Genomic DNA, 21,435 nt, shown 5'->3' with positions numbered 1-21,435 from the left:
CAAGGTGATACGAAGTCATTAGCCTCTTTATACAAGTAGCCTAGTCATGAAGATACTTCATATGCAAATGTTTGTGTACACTTGAAGAAAGGATAAACAAGAATATAATTTCTTGACAAGCTTAATTCACTGTGAAGGTAGCACTCTGAACAACACTGTTCAGTAATATATGTTCTCTCCATGCAAATTTGTAAATCTTTTTATTGAAATTCAGTGTTAGTAATGACTAATCTATGTCCTGAACAGAATTCCAGCAGATAGTTACCATTATTATTAACGTTGCTCTTTCCTCCAATTTCCAGAATATTTCTATGTCATCAGGGATTATTTTCCTACTCTGCCGACTCAAAGAATTCTTCTGTCTTTTATTAATACCCTCAGTGGGACCATAGGTTCTGTAAGTCATATTTTCCAATTTCTCATTTTAAAATTTGTCCATATCACTCTACTTGAAATTGAATGCCATTGAATAAGTTTATCTTCATGTTTAATGTTGAATACTAGTGGCTCCTTTCTTTCCATGATCATTATTGCCTGAAAAAATCATGTTAGCTTATAATTATTCAGGAACTATTTCTCCTGTTCTCTTTTTAAATCTTGTTTCTCTGAGTAACACAAAATATTTTGATATATTTCTCTCTAATTCTTCTGCTAGCTTCATTCTTTGCTGTTGACAGTACCTGTCTTCAAGCTGACTTTTTGCTGTTTGACCTGGTTCTGCTGAAGAAACCAACTGGGCCTTTATAAACCACTACTAATAATACTCTTTACGACATCAAATTTTTCTGCATATTGCACGAATGAAATGCTCCATTAATTTGATGCTTGATTGTGCTATACTATCGTATAATGTATGTGTCTTAAGCCACTATGATATAATTTCATTTCCCAAGTACATCTTTCAGTATTCATGTGGATACCTGCTAATAGGATGCACAACAGGAAGGTAAGGATTGGGCATGAGATTAAAATCCTTAGTCAGTTCTTTACATTCTAGTTATCAAGCTCTTAACTCCTGAGTCTCTTCAACTTACACCCTAAATATTATGAAGGGCAACATGATATGAATGCCTGTGCATGTATATTTTTTTAAATTGTTTCAGTGAATCGTGCAATTCATTTGTGCAATATGCAGAAAAATTTGGTATCATAATTTGATACCAAAATATGGGATTTTTGGTCAGGTTGATAAATCCTTTGCACTGCCGCCACCACCACTACCATAGAGGCCCTTGGTCCAGATACCATTGTAGCCTAGATGTCGGTATGGCTTTAGGCAGTGGATTATTTTAATCAGCCAGTGTAATAACAGTTACTTATTGTAGAGTTGCAGTGGCATACAAAAATTTTTTTTTTCACTTTACAGTAGGTTTACTTAGTGTAGATCCTATTTAAGTCTCATTGCTTTTGCTGTTTTTAAATTTTGAATTTAAGTAAAATACCCATATGGTTGTACCTTGAGTATGTTGAACAGCATTAACTATGGAATAAGTTTTAATTGGGAGTAGTCTAGATCTAAATCAAACTATATCCAATTATCTCAAGTCCTGATTAGCTTTCTTTTGTAATTTTATAATTTTACCATGAAGTTCATTACATTTCCAGGTTGTGGTGCAACTGAATGTGAAAACATTTCTTGTAAGAACTTTGGAAGAAAAGGTACATTTTATATTTTTAAATAATTTAGAATAAGTTGGATAGGATTTAATGTATATCTGTAGTTCTTAACACGTTATGAAATTTGATGCTTGAAAAGCAGCTTTTGAAGTTTTTACAAATGGATTGGTTATTTAAAAGGGGTGCTTAAGGGTCAAAGCTGTATAACTGAGAGGAGACCTCCACATAGCCTTTAAAGGAATGTGGAGAACCGACCAGGGCTTCTGACCTAATGTCCAATCCTCACCTTCTTGTGGTGCACCCTGTTGGGTATCTACTTTGATACTGAACGAACGAGGATGGGCTGGCAATTTGGAATTTAGCCGACCAAATTGTATTCTTATTGGTTAAACCAAAATAAAAAATGATGGTACAACATGACAAAATTTCATGCCGGCTGGGGCGTCGCCCTGTTAAACAAGGCCCCTGTTGTTTTCGCCAGGGAACCAGGGCGAACAGTGAAAAGTCAGCTACTGGAACAAATCTGAAAACAAACCCCAACTCAACATCATCAGAGTTACAGATTGGTACTATCAACGTAAGAAACCTGAATGGCAAAGAAATGGAGCTAGCTGAGGAATTAGATAAGTACCAGATCGACATAATAGGTGGTGACTGAAACAAAAAAGACAAAAACTGGTGAGATCTTTCTGAGCAATAAATACAAAATGTTATATTCAGGCAATGACAATCAAGGAAAAGAAGGAGTAGCCATAGTATTCAACACAAAATACGAGGCTAATCTTCTTGAATGGCAGTCAGTCTCAAGTAGAGTAATGTGGGCAAATATGAGAATGGGGAACTGGACAATGAGACTTATTTGTGCCTATGGTCCCATAGAAGGTTCTACTAAGGTAGAAGTGGAGGAATTTTTTGAGGCTTTAGAAAAAGCAACTGACACAATGAAAAAGGAAACGTTGGTCCTTGTTGGGGATCTAAATAACAGAGTAGGAAATGATTGTGAGACTTGGGAAAATTTGGAGAAAAGAGCAAAGCTAATAATAATGGCAAATATCTGTTGGATTTCTGCTCAGGACATCGACTGGTTATTACTAACACCATGTTCCAACATAAAAATGTGCACAAATTCACATGGAGAGAAGAGGCTAGGAATAAGAAAAGTCTCATTGACTATGTTATTGTTGATAGTGATGTTTTCTCCCTGGTGCAGGACACCAGAGTGTACAGAGGATTTGAAATTGGAAGTGATCACTATTTAGTCTTGAGCAGGATAAAATTGAATTTCATATTGAAAAGAATAGCATGTAAGAAAGTTTTAAAGCGAATAAAAATTGAGCAGCTCTCAGATGTGAACTGTAGACTAAAATACAGAAAGATTATTGAAAAGAAAATGAAAGAGTTTGAGAACAGGAATCAAACCTTGGAGATTCAGTGGCAAACTCTGAAGAAAAATTGATTGATTCTGATAGAGAGGCATGTGGTGAGGTTGTGTGCAAGGATAAAAAAAATCAGAACTCCCTGGTGGACATAGGAAGTTAAAGAGGCAGTGAAGGAAAAGAAGAAAGCATATCAAAAGTTCCTGGCAAATAAGTCAGCTTTTACTCTTACAGAATACAGAGACAAATGTAAGAAAGCTAAACAGTGTGTTAAACTAGCTAAACAAAAGTCATGGGAGGACTTTGGCAAGAATATAGAAAATCAATATCAAGAGGGTGGCAAAATATTCTGGAGGTTGTTGAAGAAGCTTAGGAATGGAGGAAAGAGTGCTGTATAAGGAGTTAGAGATGATAAAGGTGACATGAAAACAAGAGAAAAAGATATCCTTGAAGTATGGAGTAATTACTTTGAAAAACTGCTAAATGAAACAAGCAGTGATGACAGCACAGTGATAAAAAAACACTGACCAGGCATACAGTCAGGAATACATATCCATACTTGAAGTAGAAAAAGCCATCAAAGGCTTGAAATGTGGAAAGGCAGCAGGAGTAGATGATATTCGACCAGAAATGCTGAAGTATGGTGGTATAAAAGTCTTACAGTGGCTGCACTGCATAGTTCAGAAAGCCTGGACCGAGGGACGAATTCCCGATGATTGGAGTAGAGCTCTCATAGTACCCATATATAAAAAGGGAAATAAAACTGAATGTGAGAATTACAGAGGTATTTCCCTACTCAGTGTTCCTGGCAAGATCTATGCAAGTATACTTGAGAAACGGTTGAGAAGAATTGTGGAAGAAAAGCTTGGTGAAGAACAAGCTGGATTCAGGCCAAATAGTGGCTGTCAAGATCAGATCTTCACTTTACGACAAATAGTCGAGAAAGCATGGGAATATAACAAAGATCTGTATTTAAGTTTTGTCGATTTGGAAAAGGCATATGACAAGGTGCCAAGAGAGAAGCTATTCAATACACTACAGCTATATGGTGTCAATGGGACATTATATCAAGCAATACTTAGTCTTTGAGTTGTAAGTCAGCAGTTAGAATTGAAGGAAGTACAGGAAGATGGTTTAATGTTAAATCTGGTGTGAGACAAGGATGTACATTATCCCCTCTGTTATTCATTATCTATATCGATCACATTATGAAGGAAAGTGGTGTTAAACCTGATATGAAAATTGGAGATGTTAATGTCAGCTCTTTGCTTTATGCGGATGATGTTATACTTCTAAATAAATCCGCTACAAGTCTGCAAGATTCTCTGACTAAATTGAATAGCTGTTGTAATAGATATGGTATGAAGGTCAGCAATAAAAAGACAAAGACAATGAAAATAGGCAGAATCATTGAAAATGTCAACTGTGTTGTGAATGGAGAACCTGTGGAACAAGTAAAACATTTCAGCTACTTAGGCACGATTTTTACTGAAGATGGTAAATTAAATATAGAAATAGACAACAGAATCAGCAAAGCTGGTATGGTGGGAAGTCAATTGAATAAATTCATATGGAATAAGAGAGAAATTAGTCGGAACACTAAATTAGCTGTTATACAAGACAGTGTTCAAACCAGTTTTAACTTATGGATCTGAGAGCTGGGTCAGAAGTAAAACACTTGACCAAAGACTAGAGACCGCAGATATGAGAGTCCTGAGAAAGATTAGAGGCATGAACAGATGGTAATATCATATTAAAAATGAGGATATTAGGAAAGAACTTGACATTGTCAGCATCCAGGAATGTGTTAGCAGAGCTAATCTCAGGTGGTATGGTCACTTGAATAGAATGGGAGAGGAAAGATTAGCAAAACAAGTGTTCTCTGCCAGGTTGGCAGGAAAACGACCCAGAGGAAGACCAGGATATATGTGGATTGATATGGTACAAAGTGCCTTAGACGATAGAAATATAAGATCTGATAATGTTGGAGTCTTGACAAGTAACAGACTGATTTGGAGGAAAATTGTAGATAGGAAGTTAGTAATGATATAATTTTTTCATGTAGTACTGTCATATCCTGTACATCCCTTGAGGGTACATGGCAGGAATTTGATGATGATGATGATAAAATTTAAAAAAGGAAATTTAAGAATTCAAACCCTTTTTTTTTTAAGTAATCATTGAAAATTATTTTCATGTAATATGAATTAGCCTGCAGAACTAATTCATATTACTTTAGGATTTCAATGATAAATCTATTTGCAGTTGGTTTCCTTTGGTCCAGATACCATCTGGATACCATCATGACTTGTAGAATCAGATTGGCTTAGTACTTTTTGTCCTCATGCTCTGCTGACTATCAGATAGTATTATCCTGGTTTTCTAGAATAGTCAAATATTTCTCTTTCTCTCTAAGAAAGATTATTGTGAATATGTTCATTATAATAACCTATCAAAATGTCTCAGTCAAAGATCCAAGAAATAATGCACTTCTAAAGAAATCTCCCATATCAAATCATTCCTTTTATCCATAATGTTTCTATATCAAGGGTTGGGACATTAAAAAATTTTAATACTTTTCTGAACAGTGATTTACAAAATACAGTGAAACACTGATTATCTAGTGCTCAATTATCTGTGGGGTCAGATTAATCATGGTCTCTTGTAGTATATACAAATTTATTTTTCTTTTTTTTAATTCTCTCTGCAAGCATGCAGGTGAATTCATAAACTAACAGAAGTCATTACTGTGTATGTTAAATAACATTGCATCATTCATGGACATATAAGAAAAATAAAGCAGAAAATAATGCTACAAAGAAAACAAACAAAAATCAAGGAGTTTCTATCCAAATAAGGTAAACAATGTTCAGTTTTATATTTACATACTACAAGAATGTTTGTTATGCTTTTATAGTTGTTTTTTTTTTTTTATGTATTTAACCCAATAAAATGTAATTTGGATTAACCGTGTTTTTTCAATTAGCATTCCCCAATTACCACAGATAATTGCTGTTAGTTGTTGAAGAAACTTTAAAATTTTAATGTGATGGAGAGATATGAAAACACAAAAATTTGTAACAAATGTCTTGATGTCATACTAAAAAGACTGCCTTTATCTCGGAGTATTTTCATTTTATGTTACAGCCATTTCATGATGTTGATACATATTATACAGGGTGGTCATAAAGTCGCACAACCCCCAAAATAACACATCTGTTTCATGAAAAATGAAACAGCTACAAAATACAGGTTATGATTGGACCTTTATAAAAAAAAAAAAACAAAAAAACTCATAACTTATGTTAAAAGTGGCCACGTCCTTTGTGAATGCAAACTCGCGCTCTTTTTATCAGCTTTGATGCCACCTTGTGAAGCTCCTACACACTGATGTTTTCAATTGCTGTTGAAATGTTCACACATCCTCAAACATCCAGTGTGTGAGGATTATTCTAATAAACAACACCTTTAAGATGAGACTGTCACTGAAAAATTCTTGCAAAAAATGTAATGTACTATTCAATGTGGCACTGTCTTGCTGGAGCCAATAATGGTGTTTGCTGACATCAAGGAGTGCCATGAACTGTGTGAGGATGTCTTGGTAGACAGAACTATTCACTGTCTTTTATTTTCACGTGACCAAATCTTATTGTTTTGATTATTCACATGCTCACTGAGGTGAAACCAGGCTTCGTCACTGAAGAAAACTGTATCAAGTATCTCTATACCATGTTCTTCAATGAATTAGCATAACCATCTGCAGAAGACTATTCGTTTGCCTTTATGTGGGTCCTTCAGTTCGTAGACTTGAGTGCACATGATAAGGATGAAGGTGTAACACTCTCGTAGTCTTCTACGAGCATTACCATATGATATAGATGATTGCATAGCAAGTTTCCTGAGGGTTTTTGTTGGAGACTGCTGCAGTGCACCCTTTACCTCATTCATTTTATCATCATTAAAAATGGAGGGTCTTTCAGAGCAGATTCCTATCTGCAGCAAAAAACACTGCACCAACCTAGTTATCATCAACTTTGAGAGACTGCTGTACCTGGTTATTTCTTGCAAAATTCCTCGGCAACATATGCATAAGAATGATTAGTGAAATAATTTTCCAAAATCAAAATTTGTAACTGGGAAAAAAGTTCTTTCACTTCCACAGTGAACAAAGCTACACTGAGAACAATCTGTACACTTCACAATGAACTCTACATCTTTGATAGTTTGTAATAATATGATGGTGATATCTAGAGGTGTAAGGAATGATTATAACAATTAGGAAACAGTGGGTACAAATTCAAAAACTTTCGGTTGCACAACTTTGCGATCGCCCTCTAGAATGATGGGGGCGTATTTATTTAAGGATCAAAACTAGATAACTGAGATGAAACTTCCATCTAAGCCCTCTATTTTAATGAATGTAAACAACTAACGAGGATCAGGGCTTCTGACCTAATGTCCAGTCCTTACCTTCTTATGGTGCACTTTGTTAGGATACTGAACAAACTAGAATGCTGGCAATTTCTGATTTAAACAACCAAATTATATTCTGTATTTGCTTAAAAAAAAGGGGGGGGGGAATAATAGTACAACTTGATGAAATTTTATGCCCAGTTAAACAAGGCCCCCTATTGTTTTCATCAGTGAATCAAGGCAAAAAAAGTGAAATGCTGGCTAGTGTAACAAGCTCCAACTCATCAGCAGAATTCAAGATAGGCATTATCAACAGAAAAGAATTGGCACTGACAAAAAAGATTAGAGAAGTACTACATCAATATAATTAGTGTTATGAAAACAAAAAAGACAAAGACAGATGAGATTCTATTAAATAATAATGAAATGTGGAAAGGCAACTGGAGTAGATTTTATTCAATCATTAATGCTCAAATATGGAGGAAAGAAAGTTGTACAGTGGCTGTGCTGCATAATTTGGAAAGCATGGTCAGAAGGTTGAATGTTGGATAATTGGAACACAACTCTTATAGTACTTGTCTGGAAGGTTGGGGGGGGGTGATGTAAGAATTAGAGCAAATTCCATACTGAATGTTCCAGGTAAGATTTGTAGATAAGAAAAGTAAGAAAATTTGTGGAAGGGAAATTTGGAGAAGAACAAGTTTCTGATCCTGACAAAGAGGAGATCAGATATTCACTTTATGATAGGTAGCTAAAAAATCATGATATAACAAGAATCTGTGTTTGAGTTTTATAGTTGTGGCAAAGATATATGATAGTGTGTAAAGAGAAGAGCCGTTCATCTGCAAGTATGTGATGTAAGCATGACATTATATGGAGCAATACATAGTCTGTATATAAGTTATAAATCAACAGTTAGGATTAAAGGAGGTAGGTGCAGTTAATGGTTTGTTGTAAATGGAATTATAAAGTGAGGTGTGTGGAGACAGAAGAGAGGATAAATATTTATAAAGGCAATATGTTGGCAAATGTCTAGTATCAACTAATTACATATATTGAGAAGAACTTGTATAAAATTCCAAGAGATTCTGCAGACATCATATATACAAGAACAGCAGCTATTCTCGTTCACTCCAAAACTCCTAGAAATATCTCTAATGCTAAATACAAAACACTTAGAGAGAGATCTTAAAAAAAAAAAATTCTAAAATTAGATAAAAGAAATGCAAAAGTTAATAGAGTTGGATTCAAATATGTACATAAATAAGATGAATGAACTCCTTAGTGATATCTAAAATTATAGACAGTATAAGAGATTTTTGATTTTCTTAGACCAGTTGAAAAGAACAGATCCCTTCAAAACATCTTATTAATCCTCATATTTATGGTGTCCCAAAAATTCACAAGGAGGGTATTCCAGTTAGACCTAGAAAATCCCTAAAATTCATAATAGGTTGAGATATTTTTCATTCTCCTTACTAATTTCACTGTTTTTTTTTTTTTTTTTCATGCCTGTTTTCTCAGTTTCTTTTTGTTATTGATTTTCTACAACAGTTAATACGCTTAAAGAAACCTGAAGAGTGATGATGAATTCAATTATAACATCTACATAAAAAGCTTATATGACGTCTACATAAAAGGGGGGTGCTTAAGGGTCAAAAGCTGTATAACTGAGAGGAGACCTCCACAACATAGCCTTTAAAGGAATGTAGATAACTGACTGGGCCTTCTGACCTAATGACCAATCCTCACTTCTTGTGGTGCACCCCGTTAGGTATCTACCTGGATACTGAACGAATGCGGAGGATGGCAATTTGCGATTTAGCTGACCAAATTGTATTCTTATTGGCTTAAACCAAAATATAAAATGATGGTACAACATGACAGTATTTCATGCCGGCTGGGGCATTGCCTGGTTAAGCAAGGGCCCTCCCCATTGTTTTCTCCAGGGAACCAGGGTGAACAGCGAAAAGTCAGCTACTGAAACAAATCCTAAAACGCACCCCAACTCAATATCATCATAAGAATCATGAATAGCAAAGAAATGGAGCTATCTGAGGAATTAGATAAGTACCAGATCAGCATAATAGGGGTGACTGAAACAACAACAACATATGAATTGGTCGCGTGTTGGCGACCAATTCATAAGTCCTTCATTTTTTCCCCACCTTCAGCATGAATCGACTGTTCTTGGCACTAAGCAAAGCAAAGCTCTACAAAGTATGGGCTTACTGTATTCTGTCAAACACCTTTGCGAAATCCAGCATAATCATCATGTAGCCATTTCCTTCATCCAACTCAGCTGTTAACTCTATTATATAAAGTTGGTAAATTACTAAGGTATGAACCTACCTTTCACAAAGCCATGTTGACCCTCATACAGTATATCTTTATCCACACAGTCTTGAATTCTCTTTTTGACCAATTTTTCCAGTACTTTTACCACCACACCTGAGATATTGATTGGTCTGTAATTTGATACTGCAGTCTTAGAATCTCCCTTATGCAAGATTTCACTTTTGCCAGTTCCTCTACCAGAGCTGAGACTTAAAGAGCCTAGTCAAAGGCATTTGATGATTTCCATGCACATTCCTGGAAAACTCTAGCTGATACCCATCTAATTCCACAGCTGTATTTACATTGAGATTCTGTAATATCCTAAGATATCTAATTCGTTTACTTCTGTTCCCACATTAGTGTCGTCACATATGGCAAAGCAGTAACCTCACTTGGATGATATACCCTTGCAAAGTGGTCACTCAATAACTCAACTATTTTATCTGCTTCTGTCACCTTGTCACCATCATCACTCATTAAGGTTAATCTTCCATGGTCATGCTTTCTCTTACCTGCCATTTAACAAGATAACTCTTTGGGATTTCCTTTGGCCTGCTTAGATGGCTTCTTGTAATCTGATTATGAGAAGCCATCAGATGTAACCCCTACCTGATGAATCCTCCTTACCATGCAGTACTAACATTTTGTCTTCTTTGCCATGCTGGTCACCTTTCTATTTATATACACCCTCCACAGCATTTTATTCTTCTGCAGCTTACACTTAATGATATTACTTATTCATGTAACCCCTACCTGATTAATCCTCCTTACCTTAAGTATACAATTTAATATTGCTTTCTCTAGATAACTCTTAACTATCTCCCATGCAGTACTGACATTCCTACCCTATAGTGTTTTATGCCATGACACATATTTAAGTTTCCTCCTAAGCTTGTTATAATCACCTGCTTTATAGTTTCACATATACCATCAATCACTCAGCCTGACATAATATTCCTCATATTTTACAATCTCCTAAGTCAAGACTTGCATGGTCACTTTTGCCGGTCAGAGGCAGTGTGGCCATCTTGGCTATGGATAGGTCTTATGATCCCATGACCAGTTCCAGTACTCTCACTCCACTAGGCACTTCCATCACATACTGCCAAGTAATTATCTCTCAGTAGGTGTATAAATTCCATTTCTTTCTTGCCACATGATCTTTCTTCCTTCCAGTCTATATCTCCATAGTTGAAGTCCCCATAATAATCACTCAGCCTGTACTAATTTACTGGTGCATGTCTTCGAGATCATGGAACTCCCTGGCCTGTAGCGACAACTATTTGTCTTATTGGCCTTGATCTCACACCAGACTGCTTCAAATGAACAGCCACCCTTCCTCTTATCTCCTATAATGTCATAGGGCAGAGTATTACTGTATTCCTTTATTAGATACCATCAAATTGCTTAAGCAAGATTTTTCTTCTTCCTTATTGCTAAACTTTTCAATTTTGATATTCATTCTGGATATTTTATTGGTCAAAATAAATTATGCCAACAAATTGACGGTACATCTATGGGAAGTTGTCTTTCACTCACACTTGCTGAATACTTTATGGAATGCTTCAAACAGCATGTCTTTAGTCTGAAACTTACATTGTACAGCTATGTCAGCAACATCTTTGCAATTTGGAGTGGTTCTTCTGATTTAGAAAATTTCATATCCAAAATAAACATTCAATCCAGAATATAGTTCAACAGTTCACTTTAGGAAAGAAGAAGAAAGCCAATTAGCCTTTTTTGATCTGTTAATTCTTCATCATTACTCACTTCTCAGTGTTTCAGAAGAAAACTCTCATAGCCTGTGCAAAGCTATATTCATGGATAGGTGTACCTTCATCCATGGTACACCTATCCATGAATGAATGTTATTTTGGACAATCTGTAGATCTCCCTTCATTTTGAAGAAATATGAATTTTATATCCGATATCTTGAATAGTTGATGTTGCAGAACATGCTATCTCTACTAAGCACAGAATCCTGTGGAAAAGACAGAAATCCTACATAACATCAGATTTTTTATGGAACATCTTTATAAGGAAACTTGTGCAACATTACTAAATTGTCTAAAATTAAATAGATTTGATTCCTCCATTTATCTCCTTTATGGGAAACAGTGCTGCTTTAATCTGGTAACCTTTCCTTATTTTTTATTTTTTTTTTCATTAGGAATTGGTTGATCATTTCTTGCCTTAAATCTATAATGGTGCTTTTTAAAATCTTTTTGTTAATTGTGTATTTTATGCTTTTAATTTTTAGTTGTATTGAAGGTGCCTTTAGATATGTGGCCAAAAATTTTACCATTAAAAATTAATGCAGTTAACATAATTTATCCATTTATTTCTAGTATTATGTTTTGCATTATTCCCAGTTGTTATTTTTTCACTTTCTTTGATTTAATTATCTGGATTTGAACTTGAGGTTCAGATTGATAACCAAACTTAATATACTCATATTTTTGTTTGTCAGCTCCCTATAGTGGCATGATTTTTTCAACAAATTACTAAAACATTATTCAATTTGCTAACAATACAAAAGTTCATAACAACTAAAGAACCTCAATGGTTCATGAAAAAGCTTAAGACAAGACAAAAGTGCATAATATTTGTCAATTTCACTAATTTTTCAATATTGTGTAGTGCATAGCATTCTTGTTACAAACTTTTCATTTTTATTGTCTTGCAAAACTCCATATATAATGTGCCAAGCGACCAAGACATTTAGACAGACTTACTTCAGTTAATGATTTGTAAGAAATTTGCTGTTAGACATAAAGATGTAGTTTTTCTCCTAAGGAAGGATAGTTTATAATGCTGTTAAGGAGTTGGATGAATGAATTTCAAGGAGAATGGAGTTCCTAAGAATGAGATGCATGCTGAAAGACTGACCATGGTGAGACCACCAACCCTGCTTATTGGGGTCCTGAAATGGCATGAAAAAAATGTTTGATCGCTAGAGAAGAGTTTTCAGATAATCTTACCCTTATTTAATGCCAACAGCCTCTTGATTGGAGAGCAGATATACTATCTGCAAATCTGCCATCCTGGCTGGCAGATTTGTTTGCAGTTGGGTTTGTTTTGTTCATATTAAAGATTCCTATGATATGTGAGTGGAAATTTTTGATGTTTTCTTTCTTCATACAAGTTTTTTTATATCAATCCCATTAACAGCTGCTTTTTTCTCAAATGCATGCTCACATATGGGCAAAGTAGTCAAGAAGAAAAAGGGAATGTGTTGATAATGTCTTAGAACAAATTAAGATTGTAATCCTTAGGGAATACTGTGCAAGAAAGACTGCTGCAGAGCACAGAGGTAGAAATGTAACATGAGGATGAGAAGATGGTTCATTATGTTTGAGCTGAACAGTGAATTGGTTGTTGACCAGCAACTGGTCATGTATTTATTAGTTTGAGGGAAAATGGAAAAATGGCATCAGCCAGTCACGGGAACATCATGCAATAGCCTATATAGGAATGCTGTTGTGTGTGGGGGAGTGGGTGGTGTTTTACTGATTCTTAGTTGATGTCTTCCCTGAAAGTCCTACATCCTTTCAAAAAAAAAAAAAAAAAAAAAAAAAGCATCAAGTTCCCTGACCTGCACATGATGCCAGCTTACACTTGGTTTTGCAAATTTTGACAGCAAAGTTCCACTGAAATGATGCTACCTGACAAGCATTTTTGCAATAATGAGTAATGAAAAATATCATGCACAGTTGTAAGAACACACTCAAACTGTCAGTTATATGTCAGCTTAATACATTTTCCAGCTGTTGAAATTGTGACATCAGCAAAAGTATATTTCATCTCATTTTCAAGTTTACATTCCTGTGATGTCTGAAAAAAAAAAATTATCTCAAATTTGAATAAAAATGTTAAACAGTAACTGAAATTGTAACTCAATGAAAGCTCTTAAGAAGGTATTACTTATTTTAAAGCTTATTTCCCCCACCCCTAGATGATTTGGAAAAATAAGTTAACCCTGAAATTTCTTATAATTATATATAAAATAATATGAAAACATGTTTTCTAGTAATTTGAGTTTGTGACAAACAAAAGAATATGAAAGTAGATGATTGGATGCTCATTTTAAGAACTTATGCTCTCTCCTGAAAAATGAGCTTATGCTCTGCATGTCTATAAAAATGTTTCTTCTGAAATCTCTATAATAGGGATCTGGGGAGAGAGAAAGATGGCCCTGACTGATGAGTTTAACTGCTGACTTGACTGTAGTGCCTATCTAGAAAATTTGGAACTCAACTGCTTCCACTTTACTCTGTCACACTGACATACTGAGATTATTTGGTATCCAGTACTGTGCTACTTCACTTACTCTAGTGAATCCTAGGGACCAGTAAAATAGCTTTTGTACTATAGTGAATTTGGGGAGGGACTGAACTCCACAAAAAAAAATCGAAACAAAAAAGTGGCAGGAAATTGGTGATGCAATTCTGGTGAAGCTACCAGAATATAGGTGATGCAAAACCATGATATTATTTTTCCTGAGATAAAATCAATGATTAATAAAATTTCCCTATTGCATTATAGTTTAGCCATAAAGACAGAACCCAAAGATTGTCGCGAACCATTCAAAACACACACAAAATAAAGGGTAAAAAAAGTAAAAAGACTAACAGTAATGGGAGACATAAAAAGGGTTAGAAAAGTATGAAATTATAGAAATGAAAATGCAGAATTAATGTTTAAATTTCAAATATAACATTAGCTTAAATTAATATCGCTTACTTGAAATCTTCATAGTTGTTGGATTCTGAATGAAGAGAAATTAAAATTATTAATACTCCTTTCAGAATCCAACATAATCCACCATATCAAAGGCTACATTTGTAGATATTATTTATTGCAAATCTCTTGTTATAAACTATTATTCTTATAATTACCTTTGAGTTTTTTTTATTTAATTATTTAATCTAGGATATGTATTAATAATGGAAAGGACTCTGTTGTATAAGAATAACGTTCAGATTATTTTATTTATTCCTATATTAATAGTAGAAGAATTTGTGTTCATCATATTTAATTGTATATTATTTGAATTGAAAAATATCCTTTTATTTTATTTCTGTATGTAAAGGTATAATGTTATGTAATACTTTGTACTGCTCTAATTGTTGTCATGGAGACGGAGTTAAAAGTAGAAAGTGCGAGTGTGGTAGCACGTGAGTTATGGATGTGAGATGGAATTGATATAAGCTAGACGGTGAGAACAAGTATTGATGGGAAAAAGGAGTGAAGGTATATAAACGGAAAGCAAGAGTAAACAGAAGGAGTCGGCAGTCAGCACTAGAACTGGGGAACTAGGGACTGAGTACAGTTGGAGCACTCAGCACAGTAACGACACTCAGAACAGTACAATGGAGATGAGGAAATAATTTATTAGCATCACGGAGTTAAGTAAGAGGCTGTAGTACAAAGAATTAAGTGCTGTGATCAGATTACGAAGGATCGAGATGTAAATTGACAACTTAGAATATTGATATGGAATTCTGAAGTTAATGTTGAATTCCAGAGCTTTCAAGGAAGATTAGTGGAAGGCTGATTCTATTGCAAAGTAGTATATGAGGAATAAGTGAATTTTCTAGTGCAAGTGTGTGTGCATTTGTGATGTGCTGAGATTAAAGATAAAGTTAATTTCAAGATTACTTTTGAAATGTGTAGCTCCAGTGTGATAATTAACTAAAGTTTTAAGTGTGCCTCAGTGAATAATATGTGCAAGGATTTATTCCAGTAAGAACAGTTGTACTCTATAGCATTTTAGAGTGAAGTTATAAGAATTAACTCCTCCTGTTAAATCCTAACATTAACTGTGGTGTTTATGCTGAAATTAGACAAAGCTAGAAGATTAGTAGTCTTCCCCACTTAAGGTGATAATTACCTCTTGACTGAACTATGTGATTTCTGACTAAGGGATAGATTGAGAATACAATTGTTAAAATATTTGCTGTGAATTTCAGTGATATTGAACTTTAGAACTATTTTTGTTTATTAGGGAGAAATTAGATTTTAAAGACTCAATGTTTGATACCAAGAGTTGAGTGAATGTTATGAGTTGTTGAACAGTTAATTTTGCATTATCTTGTATCCAAAGTATACTTATGTATATATTATATAACCCTGCATTAAATGTTTTGTTTTATTGATTTCAATTTGTTGTTAGCCTGATTCTTTTTCACTGCACCGTTCATAAAATTATCGGACCTAGCGGGAACCTTAAATGTTAATGTCAAATTCGGCCTATATATAAAAATTAGACTGCTAAAGTTAATTAATATTTGATTCCACTATTTTGCATAGACTAATCTGAATATAGGATAGCGCAGTATAATAGAAATTTCCCTATATTTGGATTAGTAATCAACATACAATTAATTAACCTTAATAAGAACAACGTTAAAACAAGATGACGGATCAAAAGACAGGATGTATTACTAAGGACGATCCAACATAGTGAACTAAATATGTCTGTTTGTTATTGCTTTATGGCTAAACCTATAATGTAATAGGGAAATTTTATTAATCATTGATTTTACCCCAGGAAAAATAATATCATGGTTTTTGCATCACCTACATTCTGGTAGCTTCTTTGGTGCATTTTAATAGGAGAAATGTAGAAAGCAACCATTGTAAAACACAAACCGTTTAGAACAGGACCAATCCAAAAAAACTATAGAAATACATGGTGGGTATCAACTGCCTCTGAGGAATCTATAGGTGATTGTTGAAATTAAATCCTAATGTGTGAAGAGAAATTTACTTCTTCAGTAATCAGTTAGACTTTCCAGAGAGACAGCTGATACACTATAGCAAAAAAGTCCACTAAATATGGTCAGTATATGGGACTGCTTCCAGTGATTATATAGCTGTAAGAGGTGAAACACTTATAATCTAATACAGCATCCTTTAGACCTGAGTTGCTCATGAAACAGTTGCCATGATGAGAAGGTATTGCTAGACATATCACTTATTGCCATGAATGGGACTTGGTGTTCTTATATCAACCATGGCAGTGCTATTTTGCTGAAGATTTCTAAGTTAAATTGTTACTTATGTCTATCCCCCATCAGTATGAGATGAAGAATTTTTTTTGCTTAAACTTCACTATACTAAGTTTTTTTTTATGTAATTCATTTTTAATTACATAAAAAAATTCATGGCAACTTCAACTATCATAGAGCACTAATACATTTACCTATTTCTTTGGATATATTTGAAATTTTTTAAATGAAATGAACTATTCATGCACACAGCTTAAATTTTGTGCTGAAATATTTTATATGGTAAGATTTTTTTATAGTGTAGTTTAAACTTTTATAAGGCAGTTGATCCTAAGGACATCCTAAAATCACAAAGGTTAATCTAGTTTTATTTGGATGGTCACTCACAACTGACCAAAAATATCTCAGGAAATTTTTATCATGGCAGTATTATGCATGAACATAGCTTCTTTGGTAGGGCAATTGCAGTCATCATACTACTAAGTCTGTTATTCATAATCCTATCTTTTATTGACTAATTAGATGCTACAGATTTAAAAATGCTGATTATTTGTTTTCATATTTATTAGGTACTGAAAGACACGTTACACATGGTTGCTCCAGATGCTGAAATTGACGATGGAAAAGGTGGTTGCATTGTTTGTTTATTACTTAAGTTTGTTCTTTTAGTGCTTATACCCTATGCTTTTTCATGCCAAAAATCTCTCTTTTAAATATATTTTTATGTATTTTTTATACAGGACACCTTTGCAGAAAACATGACATAGTTTGCACTAGGGTTTAAAAACCTTTTAAAGTTGTTATTTAAAAATGCCTATTCATAAACTGAAAAATAGATATGTGAAATGTAGAACAGAAGAGTAAGAAGTTGAAAAAAAAAAAAAAGAATATTTACCTTCTTTTGTATCCTCACTATGAAGGACAGTAGCTTTTTTCACAAATTCTTGAGTTAAACTATGATGGCTCATTTGTACCAGTAATCACTTTTTAAAAAAATCAAATAGTCATTCTCTATCTCTCTCTCTATCCTTTCAACATTTCTACATCAACAAACTGTTCGTTGCTTTGATTATATCAAAGTATCCAAGACTGAGGTGGATATATTATGTCTGTAAATTGTTTGTTTTCTGGTTAGTTTGCATGTTATGAGATGAAAATTTCAGGATTACAAGCAGAAAAACTCTGCTACTTTTGTTTATTATTATTATTATTATTACAATACTTCCATGGAGTCAAAAGACTCCTCATTGCTTGAGGCCATTCCCATTACACTGCACAGTAATTTTCTCTGTTAATTGCTTATGTTAACCGATGCTTGAGAGATACTTGTGCCATAAGAGTAAGACTAAATGACATATACACACAGGGAAATAAAAGTAATGAATTTCAATTGTCAAATATTTCAACCTGAAATTTACAGGTCATCAATGGCAGGGATGCTAGCAGTACAAGGCAGAACGTTAACCATGGATTATTTAAAAATAGTATAATGGTATAAAAGGAATAATGCAATGTGTGTGAGCTATAGTAATGGATATATATATATATATATTAAATAAAAATATTGGTTTAATAAGAATGAGACTTTTGAAAGAATTTTGATAAGGAGAAGTAGTCATTCTGATTAGGATGATGAAGCAAGGCCTCAGAGCTATCCCTAAATTAACATCTGAACTTGAAGCAGCATCAGTGGAGTATGCACTTAGACGAGAAGATTTTGTGGTTGGTACAGATTTGTCATTAATAATATATGAGTAGTGTTTTTGTAATCTTTTTTTTTACAGAATAACCAGTTTTTCCAAAATAAGAACAGCGACAATCACGAAGAAGTTGATAGATGTTTGGAAGAGAAATTGGGGAAAGAGGGGAATCATTATCTTTAGAAGAAGGAAACTATGAGGAAAAAACTAGCTTATGTTGTTGATATTGCAGCAGAGTAGTTGCAAAACCAAAAATAATTTCCTTAGTGCATGGAAGATTACATGCACAGTGCAAGAAAATATTGAAGTAAATGTGAATAATATTTCAGTGAAATTTTACAAGATATTTATGTTGAGCAGAACAAATGTAGGTACCTGGTTTATTTCCTGAGGATTCTTGAAATTGGTTTGGAAATGCCAGAAATATATGGAATTGGGACTCTCTGTACTGTTTCAGGGTTGCTGGAGGAAGGTTTGTAAGAATCAAAAATGCATAATCTGTTTTGAGAAGTTCATGCTTCAAAATTTGTGGAACTTAATGATGCAGTAGAGTAGTTTTTATGATTCCAGGTTTTTTGAGAAGGATGATGAGCAGATTGCTGTTGTATGTAGTAACCAGTGAAGGCAGGTTTGCAACAGACTGAAGTAATTAGTTCATCTGAAGGAAAGCAAGATATCTAGGAATGCCAGTTATTTATTTTTGCTAGTAAGGCTGGTTAAGGTATTTTCATTATGAAGCCAGACATTCTAGATATATCTCAAAGAAAGGTGGAGACACTATCTAGGAGAAAATGATTTCTTCTAACTGTTCCAAATAAAAATTCACAAGAGCAGGAGAGAGGGGCTTCCTATTGATATTTCTTGTAAAGAAATATTTGCTTGTAAAGTTTGCTTTGGCAGATGAAATAAACAAAATGGATAACAAAGAATCTTCAAGAGGCATGATGGTACCACCTTTGTTACTTCGATGTTAAAAAATTGTATCTGTTATATGTATCAAGAATAAAGTTCCTGCCAGTACATTCCATTTGATAAACTATTTTTTGTCTACATTTTGAGAATCTTTACAATACTTGACAGATTGACATAAATCCCTTTGATTTGTGAATCAAAGCCCTCCTACAAGCTATAGAGATATTCAACATGAAAACAAACATTAAATCTCTGAGTTGAAGAGATGTCGACGCAGGAATTGACAGTTTGGAAGTTTAATATTGGGATAAAAACTTAGCTATGCAATAATTAAGCGAATAACTTTTAGAGACTGTGGTGCAATCAATCTCCACCCTTATCCGTGATTTTAAACAGAATCTGGTGAAGAGAATACAGCTGATAATTGCTGCCATCTATTGGTCCCTAAAGCAATGTTATTGTCTGAAATAGTGTGGGTTCTGTGGTTGATTTTACTGAGAAGATTTTTGATTTACATTCAGATTTATTGTAACGAGATATTTTCAGTGAATACTGTCATCTTTTATTCTTAGATGACAACAGTAATTTTCTGTAAAGATGAGATGAACAGAATCACAAGAAAACTAAAGGAAACTTTCATTTCTCATCTCACAACTCATTATTTCCCCTTTTTGATCATTTAAAAATTAAAATGTGTAGGACACATTCTTTTGCTTCAATTGTTGAAACAATATATATTATTTTAGAGGCTTAACTAAAAATGAAATCCTTATTGAAGGCATTTAAGAAAAAATTAATCCAGTAACACAAGAGAGTAAAATTCACTGTATCTATGAGATCTGTATATTTTAGCTGAAAATGTAATCCATTCAGAGGAAATAGGTTTTCAGAAATAGTAATATACTCAATTTCACAAGTCTCAACTACAGTTATTCAAAGAAAAAATGAACATATGGCAGTGTAATATTCATCTTTGATTTTCCAGCAGTCTGCAGAATGGAAACTAATGATGGATCCAACATAAATCTTGTTTACAACTTAGAACTTCTGACTTGTGAAAATATTTGTATAGCACTTTATCTTAAAATTATTTGTGTGTTCAAATTGACCATCACTTAATTGTTCTGCAAATGCATTGGCATAGTACAGTGATGGCGAACCTTTTTACCCAGGTGTGTCAAACATCTTTTTTTTTTTTAAATATTGACGTTGTTGATGTGCCACTTGCATTCATGCATTATAAATTTAACTACGTAATCATTACGTAGTTAAATTTATAATGGTATTTTAAATTTAAATTTTAAATATTAGGCTATTTATATAAATTCCCAAAATGTTGGGAATTTATATAAATAGCCTAATATCATATTAGGCTATTTATATAAATTTAACTACATAATCATAGATGGTAACTTATATATATCATATTAGGCTATTTATTTAATAGGACATTGATATAAAATCTATGAATTCATATTATACAATTAATTTAATAAAGTGAAATTACAAACTTACATTACATTTAATGACTTTTCTGTTGCTGAGTACTGGAAGAAAGCTGCTTTATAGAAGGGCTATAGTGTGCACATTTTAATGCTACACAGGCAGCGCTCATATCATTGCTCAGTCTATTTCTCCCTTTCGATTTGATATTATTTAAGGCAGAAAATAGAGTTCCACAAGAGTATGTAGAAGAGAAAATTATTAGAAGAGCTTTAGCTCTAACTACAAAATAAAATAGAAATAGGCTAACTATAAAATATAATTCTTTCAATGAACCAAAACCTACCTTCGCCTTAACTGAGCGCGATCTTACACGATTTATTGCAGTTATTTCATCAGAATAGCAATATTTTTCAACATCCAAGGTGTGTCACCTGAAATCCTCAAGTGTGTCAGTGCTGACATGCGTGTCATAGGTTCGCCATCACTGGCATAATATATACATTTATAGTATAATACTGTATAATACAAGCCAGCATGGTTGGACGAGTGGTGTGCATATGTGCTCTCCAGCAGCCAAAAGGTTGTGGGTTTGAATCCCATCATGGGCATAGATGTTTGTGA

At 33.8% G+C, this 21,435-nt stretch overlaps 1 protein-coding gene across 3 annotated transcripts in view; it reads left to right on the top strand.

Annotated features, from left to right (window-relative positions):
• Positions 1-21,435, top strand: part of LOC150100882 (SUMO-activating enzyme subunit 2-like) — a 252,095-nt gene that overhangs the window by 148,976 nt on the left and 81,684 nt on the right. For all 3 annotated transcript variants that reach the window (XM_090402202.1, XM_090402201.1, XM_090402203.1), the window contains exons 14-15: positions 1,606-1,659; positions 17,326-17,383. In XM_090402202.1, coding sequence (XP_090258328.1) covers positions 1,606-1,659; positions 17,326-17,383 — 112 coding nt within the window. The remainder of the gene's footprint in view (positions 1-1,605; positions 1,660-17,325; positions 17,384-21,435) is intronic.

This window comes from Typopeltis vanoorti, chromosome 12, assembly GCF_054136105.1.
Source record: "Typopeltis vanoorti isolate ZY-2024b chromosome 12, IOZ_Tvanoo_1.0, whole genome shotgun sequence".
Lineage (NCBI taxonomy): Eukaryota > Metazoa > Arthropoda > Arachnida > Uropygi > Thelyphonidae > Typopeltis > Typopeltis vanoorti.
Note: the sequence above shows the minus strand (reverse complement) of the source record. Positions and strands in the feature narration are given on the sequence as shown.